Source organism: Alligator sinensis, unplaced genomic scaffold, assembly GCF_000455745.1.
Source record: "Alligator sinensis unplaced genomic scaffold, ASM45574v1 scaffold327_1, whole genome shotgun sequence".
In the NCBI taxonomy this organism is placed as follows: domain Eukaryota; kingdom Metazoa; phylum Chordata; order Crocodylia; family Alligatoridae; genus Alligator; species Alligator sinensis.
The window spans coordinates 337,022-349,451 of NW_005842379.1; the positions used below are offsets into that span (position 1 = coordinate 337,022).

The following is a 12,430-nucleotide window of genomic DNA, read 5'->3' on the forward strand; positions in this document are numbered from 1 at the left end:
GCAGGCTAGAACTGTGCCAGCCTGCAGGGAGCTCATTGCAGAACTGGAAAATCCGCAGGTTTCTCTGGTAAAACAAGAAATCCGTGTTTGCCTCTGGCAAAAGGTAAAATCCCCTGTTTACCATTTTTCTGTGGGAAATGGAAAACCTGGATTCCTGGTTATGACTCGGGGGAGGGGGGGGGGGCGACCTTGGAGTCATTTTAGCTTGTTCTCTAAAAAAGGCATTTGATTGCCTCTGCACACTGAGCGAAAGAGCCAATAAAATGCTGGACATCATTAAGAATAGAATAGAAAACAAAACATGGAACATCATCATGCCATTATACAAATCTATGGTGTACCTACATCTTGAATACTATGTGAAGTTCTGGTCCTCACATCTCCAAAAGGATGTACTAGAGCTAGAAAAGGTACAGAGAAGGCCACCAAAATAAACTGGGGCATGGAACAGTTCCCATACCAGGAGAGGCTAAAAAGGCTACAACTTATCAGTTTGAAAAGAAGGCTAAAGTAGGATATGATGGAGAACTATAAAATCACGAGGAGTGTGGACTGAGGATACGGGTTACTGTTGTTTACCAGGACCCAAAATACTAGGGGGCACTTGATGAAATGAGTAGGTGACAGGTTTAAAACTAAAAACTTTTATGCAACATGTAGTTTACTTAGGGAATTCATTACCCCAGGAGGTGGTGGAGGCAGATGGCATGACCTGGTTCAAAAAGAGACTGAAAATAAATTCATGCATGATGGATCTATTAGTGACTATTGAACAGAATGGGTTAGAGATGCCAGAGAAAGCATCCCAAACCAAAAATGGTGGATGCCAAGGAGGGTATTGAATAAGGGATAGATGGTTCAATCCCTTCTCTCTATCTTCCATTTCTGCCACTGTTGGAGACCAGAATACTGGGCTAGATGGACCAGTGGTGTGACACAGTTATGTTTTTATGAGAAGTTTTAGCCTCGCATAAAAGCAAGTACATTCTAAAGAGACGGGCTTTTCTATGGGGAAATTCAGACTGCCAGGCAGAAAGCAATGATCTAGAGCAGGGGAGTCACATATGGCCAACAGAGGTGGGTCATCCAGCCTGTGGTGCTTTGCTTGGACTGGACAATCCGCCTCTGGCCTGTGGGGCTTCTCACCATGGCAGCCACAACTGCTGTGTCAGTGTGGCCAGCCTCCCCTTGGCTATGTTTAGCTGCCACCAAATTTCTGAGTTTCAGTTGCTGTTTGGAACACACATCACCAGTGGTGTTAAGCAGTGACACCCTTAACCTCCACATGCTGGCCCCTCCAACACAGTGACTCTGGCAGCCCCAGCAGGAAGCCCCGTGGGCCAAATGTGGAGATGTGTTCTCTGGCCTGTGAGAAGCCCAATGCAAATGTTTGATGCCCTTGATCTCGGGAGCTCATGTGCTCCCCTGACACTGGATAGAATAGCAAAGATGGAGGTGGGTGGGGAATGGTTTGCAGGTGTTTAGGAGATAGTTGTTTGGAAAAAAAGTTGTCTTGAAATCCCTCTTGCCTTACGGAGAATCCTGGTCTCCAGCAGGAAGCCCAGCTCTAGAAACACTGAGAAGACTCTGAAGGATTGTGTTATGATTGGTTTTATTTACCTTCCTGATTTCTTGTAGTAAAGATGATTTTAGTCATTAATTTCAGGCTTGCTTCTTTCTGACAAACCAAGTTTGAGATCCCTGGGGCTAGCAAAGTTTCCCCCCACTGGAGCTGCAAAATCTGGTCTGAGACTGGTGAAAAGTGACTTTAGGGGCAAATACTTGTAGACAAGGAGCAGAGCAGTGGGAAGAAAGCTGGGGTTCTGGGCAAACTCCAACAGCGGTTTGTCACAGTATATTTGATCAGCTGTGCCAACTGTGAAACTACCAGCCCCACATTGCCCAGAGGGGTTGGTTGGTGTGACCAGCTATACAAACTCCTGTTTGTTACCACATTGCACCGCTTCTCTTGGTGTCTGCATGCACGCATTCCCTAAGCCTGTTTGCACCAAGTAGTTCTGTAAACATTATTCACTGACTGATGCTTTTTGTTAGTAAATTCCAGTATGCAAAACCTGTATGGGGGCAGAATGACTGAAGATCGGATGAAGGCTGTGCGTGACGCCACAAGTGATGCCATTGACCATCTCTATAAATCTCTGGAATCTTGCCCCACAGAGGAGACAGTTGCCGCTGATCCATCTGGGCTAAGGGTGAGTAGGCCAGAAGTGAAAGCATTGCTCAGCCGAGCTTTCAGTGTTTCTTGGGATCACTACTATGGAACATAATCCCAATGATGATGATACTAAAAGATGGGTGATACTTGCATGTTGCCATTTCCTAGACAAATGTCCTGCCGTACAGTAGGCCCAGTTTCATTTAAGTCAAGACAAACACCAGTTTAAGACAGAATAGGAATAGGTTCCAAATTGCACAGAAACTCACCTGGTGCCTAGTAAGCACATGTCTAGATAGTTGAATAAGCTGTTGAAACAAGTGATGTTGGGCTCGTAAAAGACTTATTGAATTTTTCTGTAATTGTGAGGCATTTAATTTTTTTTCCAGATTGCAAGTGTGTGTATGAAACTTTACTGCAATTTGGTTTGTTTTGTAGCAGTTGCAGTCTCTCACTGTAGCAAAAAGGCAGATTCTGAAGTAAGATTCTGCAGATGTGGGTGTTAATTTTGGAAGAGAACGGAGAGGCAGGGGCTGAGCAGACAGTAATACTAAAATAGAACTTGCTAAACTGGACAGTTTGCTGAGCAGACAGTTGTACTAAAATAGAACTTGCTAAACTGGACAGTTTGACCATGAGAACAGGTCATGTCCAACTCGGCATGTCTTTGAATGGCATTTATTTTACCTCTAGGTCTCATTGCTGGTGCATCAGAAGCAGGCCCTGGCATGGTTACTCTGGAGGGAGAGCCAGCGACCATGTGGAGGAATTCTGGGTAAGCATATTGATGTAGTGCGTCCTTCCAGAGTGAATTAATACTGTCAAAAACCTGCACGACACTGTGGTGGCAATGATGATGCCCATTTGTAGTCAGAATCCATCTCCTGGTAAATGCTGTTTTCTTTCTTTCCTAAGGAAATATAATAGCTACCCCTTGACCCAAATCACTGGTTGCGGTGCTAAGTCCTTTCAAGTTTAGCAAGTATCCTAGTTTGTTACATGTGAGGTAGGGGGGGCTCAGAATGCATTTGAGCTATGTAGACTCATTCCATCAGGTAGTCTTGATTCTTCTATTTTTTTTTCCTCTTTTCAGCGGATGACATGGGCTTGGGGAAGACCCTAACAATGATTGCACTCATTCTGACCCAGAAAAATCAAGCGAAGGGGGAAGGAAAGGAGAAGAAATTAGAAATGTGGCTGTCTAGACATGGTATAGAACATCTTTGCTGTAAAGCATTTCCATCTCCTCAAAGTTGTGGGCTGACAGAGGTGGTCTTTGTATCAGCAGTGTGCTTAATGTGGTATGTGGATGGCCAAGGGCTGTTCCACAGAAGTCCACAATATGGCAGCTCCAAACTTGGCTCAAAAGGCAGACCTGTAGAAAGCATGTAGTGGGACCACAGTGCTCCACTCAATTTATAGGTACCATCTAGTTAGGATATCAACAAATTACAGCAAGTAAAGGAAAGCTAGGACAGAAAACACTTTCCCAAATAAACACTTTTGTCTCTGACCCACTAATGCAACAACCAGGCTTCAACCTTCCACAGAGCATTTGGACAGCCCTTAATTGGATGTGCGCTGGACATGACCGGTGTGGCCCCCTGATATACAAGTGGCCCCTGAAAACCTCGCCTGGCTGTGACTGTGGAAACCCAAACCAAACCATGGAGCATATAATAACATCCTGCCCCAGATACAAGTTTGAGGGCAACATCCTGGAGTTAGACTCACTATCCACCAAGGCATTAATCTGGTTGGGGAATTTGGAATTAAAACTGTGATGAAAGCTCTTGTTCCTAAAGCCATACGAAAGAAAGAAAGCAAGTTAAGAAGGCAGTGACTTACCACGTGTTGAATGCCCTGTGGTAACTGCCTGTGTACCTGTGCTTACTCCTTGGTAAATGACAGCTAAGCTGCAGTAACTTAGGTCTTGGTAATTGATATAAAAATTCATGATCATAAAGCACTTTTAATGTGAAACACTGAAAGACCAACATTTTTAGCTATTGATTTTATTGGAAAGGTGTTGTATACAAACTTCTTGTTACCACTGAACAGCAGCCAAGATTGTCAAGCACCTTCAAAATAAGCTGATGTTTTACATCACTTTTTATGGAGGAGTGGTGCTTTTAGTGTTCATACAGGCTTTCTCCAGAAAATGTACAACCCCAGGAGTACATTAAAATACTGGAATGCTGGAAAACACAAATCTGTCTTGCAGACTTGTGCCAATAGCAACAACAGGCCTGCTTTAGCAGGGTTGCAGCAACTGGGTAGGGACTTCTACCTCTTACTGTACTGCTTCCACCCCTTACTGTACTGCTGCTGATTAATTTCCTCTTCTGATCTTTCTGTTTAAGATTCCCCTGTTGAGCTGTCCCATGGCACTTTAATCATTTGTCCTGCATCCCTGCTCCATCACTGGAAAAAAGAGATTGAGAGGCATGTAACTAGTGGCAAACTGAGGATCTATCTGTACCACGGACCTAACCGAAGCAAAGATATAGCAGTGTAAGTACAAAGCCATGACTGTTCTGCAACAGAAGCAGCATGTTTATGCTGAGTAGCAGGAGGCTCTTTGTGTCAGAGTAGAAAAGGAGCTTGGCTCTAGCTCACATGTTGATGCTCCTGAATCTTAAGGCATGTGATACAATCTCACCCTCACCTCTTGTTGGCAATGGCTGTCAGTAGTGGCTGACATCTTCACTTACACTGTCAACAGCTCAGTCATTAGAGTGGAAGGCTCCAAACAGTTTCCAGCTCTGTTGAAGAAAAGTGATTTTAAGTTTAAGCAGGGGCCTTAGAGTTGAGGGATCTGGGTTTTCTATCACTGACTTGCCACATTATCTGCCTCTTCCTCCATTTCTCTGCTTTCCTTATGTCTGCAATGAGAATAATTCTTGCCTGTTTCAGTAGGCTGTTATGCCTATCTCTGTAAAGCACTAGAACTCCACAGATATCATACACCTTTCTGCTGCCCTCTATTTCATGACTTATTTTTGGGCCTGCTGGAGTTTAGTGGTCAGTAGGAAATGTACCAGCTCTTGCCTAACTGCCCCAACTTATAAATTCTCACGTGCTGGCTCTGTCTGTTGTACAAAGCAGATTCTCCACCCTCATCAGTTTCTCTTCTTTTTGTGCAGACTATCCAAATATGACATAGTTGTCACCACCTACGGCCTTATCTCCAAGGAAGTGCCCACAAAAAAGGAAGAGGGAGAGGTCCCTGCAGAGTACCACAGTGTGGAGGTAAGAAGCATGCTTTTGGGGTGGGGACTGCTTTCTAGGGGGGAGGGGGGATCCTAGAAGTAACATAACCCATCTGTAACAGGATGCAGGCTTGCAGCCTGGAGCAGTTAGCCAGCCGGTAACCAGCCGCGTGCCTAAAGGGCTGCAGCTAGCTCAGTTAGATAGTAAGAGGGGAAGTTGACTGGCTGACCTGAAAATAAAAGGGGACAGGAAGAGGAAGTGAGAGAGGATTTTGAGGGGGAAGTGTTTGCCTGGAGAAGCAGGTCTCTCCAAGGAAGAGAGCACAGGGTGAGAACTAATCCATGCTTGTGGGTGTTCATTGTGAACTGTTTATTTTCTCTGTTGTGCTCTGTGGTGTGGATTAACCCAGGGCTTGAAGTTTATATTGGATTGTTTGTATTTTCTACTGTGCTCTGTGGTGCAGAAAAACCCAGGGCGGTATCACCTGTGTTGTGAAGCCCAGAGAAAGATTGTGGCTGGGACCAGATAAGGAGAGTTAGTTTGAGGGTTCAAGGACTGATTTGAGTCTGGCAGGGTAGCCAGATGATCCACTACACCAGCATTTCTCAACCCATGGATTGCGAACCAAAAGTGGGTTGCAAGATTATATGAAAGGATCATGAACAAACTTTTTGGCGTCTCCTTTAAAGGAGAAAAACATAGGAAACTGCATCTTTTCCCTTATAAGCTGTCAGAGTTCCAGCCTGCAAGGGGCTGCTTGGGGACCCCCATGCTCCCCCCCATTCTCATGCCCCACACACCCACCTCCTGTCCCATCTACTTGGGGCCTGAGGGCAGGGGCACTGGGTCAGGACTGGCCATCAGTGTTTACAAATGGGTCCTGATACAAAAAAGGTTGAAAACCACTGTGCTACACCATCCTTGTTACAGGTAACACCCAACTGTGCTGTAAGTGAAGCATGAGAGAGAAAATTATTGTTCTTTTTCAGTCCCCTGTGGTTATTTTTAGAGATTTGTTCAAACAGGAGAAGCTGAGTGAGAGAGAGCTTGCAGTCAAATGCACATGGAAAACATGGAAAAATTGTCCTTCCTAAACTTGTTACCAGAGTCTGAAGCTTTTCTTTTAGCCATAGTAGATCTGTAATTTTCACACACCACTGCAACTAAGTTGAGTTGTCCTTTTAAAATAAGAAGCAGCATGCACAAGCAGTAGAATCTCCTCTTTGTTTCCTTTACCCACTCAGGCACCTTGTGAGCTGTTAAAATATGAATCTCTTTAGTTCTGAATCTTCCTAAACTCTGACACTGGGACCATTTAAATGCTGTTTCCCAAAAAAGGATGGAGAGCAGCATCCATGCCAGAGTGAAAGCCAGTGCAACTTTTAGTTGACCATATAGCACAGATCAGGGGTGGCCAAAGCACAGCATGCATGCCACAAGTGGCATGGGCATCTGTTGCATTATTAAGCTCCAGGTGCTTAATAATGAGAGAGACTGGAATGGAAGCAGGGAACTGGAGCCCCTGGCTGCATGGAGTAGAGCAGGAGCTGGACACTGTGGCAAGAGGAGGTATTGGGTGTCACTGCCAACAGCCAAATTAGTCCTTCCTAGGATCTGAAGTTTCTGCAGAATTCAAGGTGTTGGATCCCTGCTTGCCAGATAACCCTTCCCTGGCCCCACAACCAGTGCAGTTAACAGGGTTAACTATTTTAGCTCTTGGTGGTGACATGTCTCTTGCCTCAGCATCCTGCCTCCACCCCAGTCTGAACAGTTGGAGGCTTAACCTCCCCCCTCCCCTCCCTGAAATCCCAGGAACCTGGGGAGACCAGGGTTAGAGGGATACTTGGGGAGAGGTAGGGCTTAATTTGGGATACACCTGCCAAAAAGGTTATCCCCCACTGGCATAGATAGAAATGCATCTTGGCTCCCTGGGTGTGCCTGCATATTGTAATTTTATCCCTTATCTGTGTACAAGGGGCCTACTTATGGTTTTAGCAATACCTGGTCCTGGTGTTATGCAAGTGTATTGTGCCCATGTTTAAAGTGGTTAGATTAGTCCTTTTAGCTGTGCATTACATTAATCCATTATCGCAACCAGGCAAAACTCTACTTATTTGACATCAATATTTGTCATGCAGAACATTAAAATAGGATCCCTAAGAATAATGAAAAAAATCTGAATTTTAAAGGGCAGGCACATGTGTGTTTAATCTCTGGGCTGGTAAAATTTCTGGACAGTTTTGCAGGGCTGCTACATTCAAATAACAAGTGTTCCCAATAAAGCAATGAGAAGAGACCCAAAATAGAAGTGACATGGAAGCTAGGGACCCACATGAAAATTTCTGGGGCTTTCAACCAAGGAAAGACTTCCTTCTAAAAATACCTAGCAACTCATGGCTCTCCAGGATGTTTGCTTTTCCCAATCGTGGCCTTACCCTGGTTTATAAATCTATGTCTGCTTTCTTATCCAGGATACATCATCTCCCTGTTCCTCTCTGCTCCGCATTACCTGGGCTCGGATTATACTGGATGAGGCCCACAATATCAAGAACCCCAAAGCGCAGACCTCTTTAGCTTTGTGCAGGCTGAGAGCTAATGCAAGATGGGCTGTCACCGGAACACCGATCCAGAACAATCTGCTGGATATGTACTCACTGCTGAGGTGAGCTGACCCATTGTAAGGCAAAAAAATATGCTCTTGGTATCTTGAGCACAGTGTCAGCATCCTCTAGCCATCTTAAACCTTGGGACCTCATGTAAAGTAATTTTGGTATCTCTATCCAGCAATTCTTCAGCAATCCAATATAACCTAACCTACAGGAGTGTGGCCTTCTCATAGGGACAAGTTCTGGTTAGGCCAATAGTTATCTCAGTTCTTCCAGTTCTTGGCATTAGTTTTTCAGCTGCAGTAGTAGTCTACAAGTCTATAATGTCTCTGCACTCTGGGCCCTTGACTTATTGCTTGTAGCTATTCTGTTTTCATAAGGTAGAGAGGAGGGTACATCCACTCCATATATCTTAGCGTTGAACTGTCCATGGCACAGAGCTTAATTAATACATCTGTTCACTTTGCAGTCATTATTTCTCTCCTGTGGCATTGTTAGGACTTAGTTAGGAATAAGAATTTTATTCAAGTTACAGTGCCTTCCCACAAATGGGTTATAAACATAAATAGGCTTCCCTTCCTCCTCCCCCTCCTCCTACCCTTACCCCTTCCTTTCTCATTTTGGTTTGTTTTAGCATGATAAAAAATCTGATTTCATTCCTGAGTTTACCTTTAAGTTCCAGAAGGAACTCCCCATTCCCTGATTGCTTAAATTTGAGGTGACTAGGTGATTTTTGAGATATAGGAGTGGGATCATTAAGATGTATTGCCTTTTGGCAAATGTTGATGGTTTTTGTCCGACCATATATTAAAGCTGTTCAGAAATACAGCAGTGAAGATGAACTTGAGAGCAAAGTGAACTGCCTGTAGTGCCACAGGGAGTAAGATCTGCAGTTTATATTTTAGTATACAGAGATGTGCTATTACTTCTGTGGTTTCTTGTTCTGAGGAACTTTCCTCTTAATAGATTATAAGGTTGGATTGGAAATCTGTGGTTTTGGATGGGAAGAAGGAATCCAGTTCAGTTCTTTTCTTCTCCAACTGCCCTGCAGTTGGTATTGACTAGTTCTTCCTCAACTTCCCTGTGCCTACAGGTTCCTGCGTTGCTCTCCCTTTGATGAATTCAAGGTGTGGAAGTACCAAGTTGATAACGGTACAGTGAAAGGAGGAGAGAGACTGAGTATCTTAACCAGGAACCTCTTATTGCGGCGAACTAAGGACCAGCTAGACTCAACTGGCAAACCTCTGGTAATGCTTTCTTTCTGCTCCACAACATTTGGAAAAAGGCAACTATCCAAATATGTCAGTGTCCTCCCTGCAGCAATCAAATGATAGTTTTCTTCCTATAGAGGCTTGTCATAAATATAATTCGGTTTCTCTCTGTTCTGTAGTCCAGGAAGCAAGACTAAGGTTGTTTTTTTTTCCCTTTAGTTAGTAGGCTTGTTTTCTTGTCAGGGGAAAGCTATCCAGCTTCCTGAGCTGCTACATGCAGCTGAACTTGATTAGGAAAGCAATACTAAATGTCTTCAAGGCAGAGAAGAAAAATTTGAATTAATTCCATTTGTATATCCCTTTAATGGGCACTTCAGAACAGTAAATACACTGAGAACAGAATCGTATTGTATTGCATTGAGAATACATTGAGAACAGAAATCATTGTATGCGCCATCTTTTGATCCAGGCTTGCATGCGTTTTAGGTTTTTAACAGTGCAGCACCAAAGACAATTTTATAAGAGAACATAAAACTGTAGAGAGCAATCCATTCTGTTTAGTAAATGATAGATTACCACAGTATTCAGCACCCCTTCATAAACAGAGGCACATACCACTGCTGTGTGAATAGCTTATAGTTTCCAGTAGTTGAGTGGAGAACTAGGTAGCTGCTTTTTTCAACACAAAAAATCAATGCCATGTGGTTGAGAGGCAGGGTCTAATATTGGTTGTCTGTTTGCCTTTTTTTCTAACGGTTGCTGTCATTTCCTTTTTGCCTAGGTGTTAGCCAGGCAGAGCTTAACAGCTGTCTAGTCAGGTAGTCTGTGTCATAGTTTCTTTAGGATGTTTAAGCCTCCCAGAAAAAAAGACCATCTCCTGGACCTGTGTGATACTGTGTTAACTCTTGGAACCAAATGTGGTACTGTCCTGTCATTGGGAAGCACTTTGTTTTGAACTGCAGAGCTGAGGGAGAAACCAGTCTCAAGTCTAGATAAAGAAAACTATCAAATGTCATATTTCTTTCAGTGCAAGATATAGCAAATGAGACCTTTCTAGCTCCCCATGTTGCCAACTCCTGGCTGTCCTTGAGAGTCTTAAGTTTGTCAATGTTTTTTCTTTAAGCCCTTCCTTCTGTTATTGCACAAGCCTCAGCTTTCCTCTTTTTTTTTTTTTTTAAAGTAAGTTTCCAGCCTTCATGGACATAATAAAAAGCTTGAAAAATATGCACTACTTACCCTAGAGACAAAAAAATGCTCCAACTTTATTTTGCTTGGTCTTAATTTCACAATTTGGAGACCTAGGACTCGTTGGGGTTTTTTTTCTTCTTTTGAACATTTCTATTGCCAGTGCTGAGTGTTCACTCTTAAACTGGCTATGTCTTAAATGGAGAACACCAGAGAAGTGGGAATTGGAGAGGATAAGCTGCAGGAGCCTGGTGTGCAGGTTGCATAGAGTGTCCAAACATGGAGTTAGGTTTGGCTTGGTGCCTGAAACAAGACACACTTGGTGATTTCTAGCAAGTCGTAAATACTTGCTCTGGCAGTTGGATCTGTAGGGAAGGGGTTGGTGATGTACATTTGGGCCACAGGGGTATCTGCCCAATAATGTTGATTATGGCCACTCAAACTTGAATACAGTACATGCCCCCAGGTGCGGGGTAAGAGGGTAGATGCTCAAATAGACCCTCTCTCTGTCAGCTTTGTTTATTCTTTGCTATAGCCAGAGAGATAGAAGGCCCAAGGCCAGCAGGAAACACCTTCCACATGGTTTGACTGCCTTAAACTTTTGTGATTTCTTTTCTAAGATTAAATTGGACAAGAAATCTGCCTCAGTCCTAACAGTCTTGACTGTTTTTAAAATACAGGGTTGTCCTTCCAGGCTGCCACCTTGGTTTTCTGCCTTGAGTCTTGAACAATGTGAGGAGGTGGCTTGGTAAACTCCAACACCTTGAAATCTCTTAGGCCTCCAACCTAAAGCAGCATGAAGGATTTCCTTCCTTGGGAGGGCACTAAGTATATTGCTCCTCCCCAGGACTCCTAAATCATCAGGCAGGGTGGACCAAGAGTCAAGCATGCTGCGTGCTGTCTGCAGCAATAGAGTATTGCACACTTCTTGGTTGATGTGGGGGCTGACAAAGCTTCTGGGGTCTCCTTTCTGAATTCTTCATACTGTATATGGCTGGCTGACTGTGTGCGCTTTTGTTCTAGGTATCTCTGCCTCAGCGCCATGCTCAGCTGCACCAGTTAAAACTCTCTGAAGATGAGCAGTCTGTGTACAATGTGCTTTTTGCAAGATCAAGGTATAAAAGTGGTAGATGGAAAACACTCCCATCCTTTCACAGCAAAATTAAAACAACAGCTAGGAATCTGCTTATGCTAAATATGGGCCACTTTTTTGACACATTCTGCTTTCTCAATAGTTTTTTCTCCTCTCTGGCTCAGTCTGCTATACTTTTTGGAATCCTTGCTATTGCACTCCCATCAGTGTTTCCACAGGCAAGAGCATGATCAGTAGTGTGAATGAGCAACAGATGTATTTTACTTCCATTTTGTCTAGAGATTTAGTGGTAAAAACTTTGCCTCTTTCTACTAATGTTCTCAATGGTCGTAATGCAATGATGGGTGATTTTCTAGAAATAGTCTGATGAAGACTATGATTCTTGGATTGCCACAGCTCTTCTGGTAATATCCCACTCTTGCTCACTCAGCTCAACTCATTTCGGATCTCTGCTTATGCTCTGGATGTTTTCTATTATTTGTTCTCATTTGTAGGACAGCAGCCATGTGAGACTCCTTCACGAGCCTCCAAAGAATTTATTTCTTAAAAAGCTATTTTTTCTCCCTTCACAGTGTTTATCTCTGCTACTGCTCTTCCTCTGCTGGGCTGCTGCTTACAAAAGCTGTACACGTTTACCTTTTTAAATCTTTATTCAGTCAGTCCCTTTAACTCCCAAAGCAGCTTTGCTTCTGGGCATGTAATGCTCACATTAATTTGCATCAGCATACCACAAAGCATCTCCTTTCTGCCCTTTCTGAGGGCTCTGGGTATGCAACCCAAAACTTCACTGGCATTTTGGTCATTGTGTACTACACACCCATGTCTGACTTGTTCCCTTGTCACTTTAAGCATCATTGTTATCCAGTCCTTCTCTCTGAGTATCTTTCTCCAGACGCTCGCTTGAATTTTGCCCAGGATATTATCAGGAGGCCTCAGGTTCCTGCTG

General features: G+C 43.7%; 1 protein-coding gene across 6 annotated transcripts in view; it reads left to right on the top strand.

The window, feature by feature from the left end:
• Window positions 1-12,430, top strand: part of TTF2 (transcription termination factor 2) — a 33,131-nt gene that overhangs the window by 10,332 nt on the left and 10,369 nt on the right. For all 6 annotated transcript variants that reach the window (XR_324527.3, XM_006029440.1, XM_006029441.1 and 3 more), the window contains exons 8-15: window positions 2,056-2,213; window positions 2,870-2,951; window positions 3,270-3,386; window positions 4,540-4,690; window positions 5,323-5,428; window positions 7,861-8,051; window positions 9,089-9,242; window positions 11,415-11,506. Coding sequence is in view for 5 of the 6 variants with exons in the window: in XM_006029440.1 (XP_006029502.1) it covers window positions 2,056-2,213; window positions 2,870-2,951; window positions 3,270-3,386; window positions 4,540-4,690; window positions 5,323-5,428; window positions 7,861-8,051; window positions 9,089-9,242; window positions 11,415-11,506 (1,051 nt within the window). In the remaining variant the exon portion in view is untranslated. The remainder of the gene's footprint in view (window positions 1-2,055; window positions 2,214-2,869; window positions 2,952-3,269; window positions 3,387-4,539; window positions 4,691-5,322; window positions 5,429-7,860; window positions 8,052-9,088; window positions 9,243-11,414; window positions 11,507-12,430) is intronic.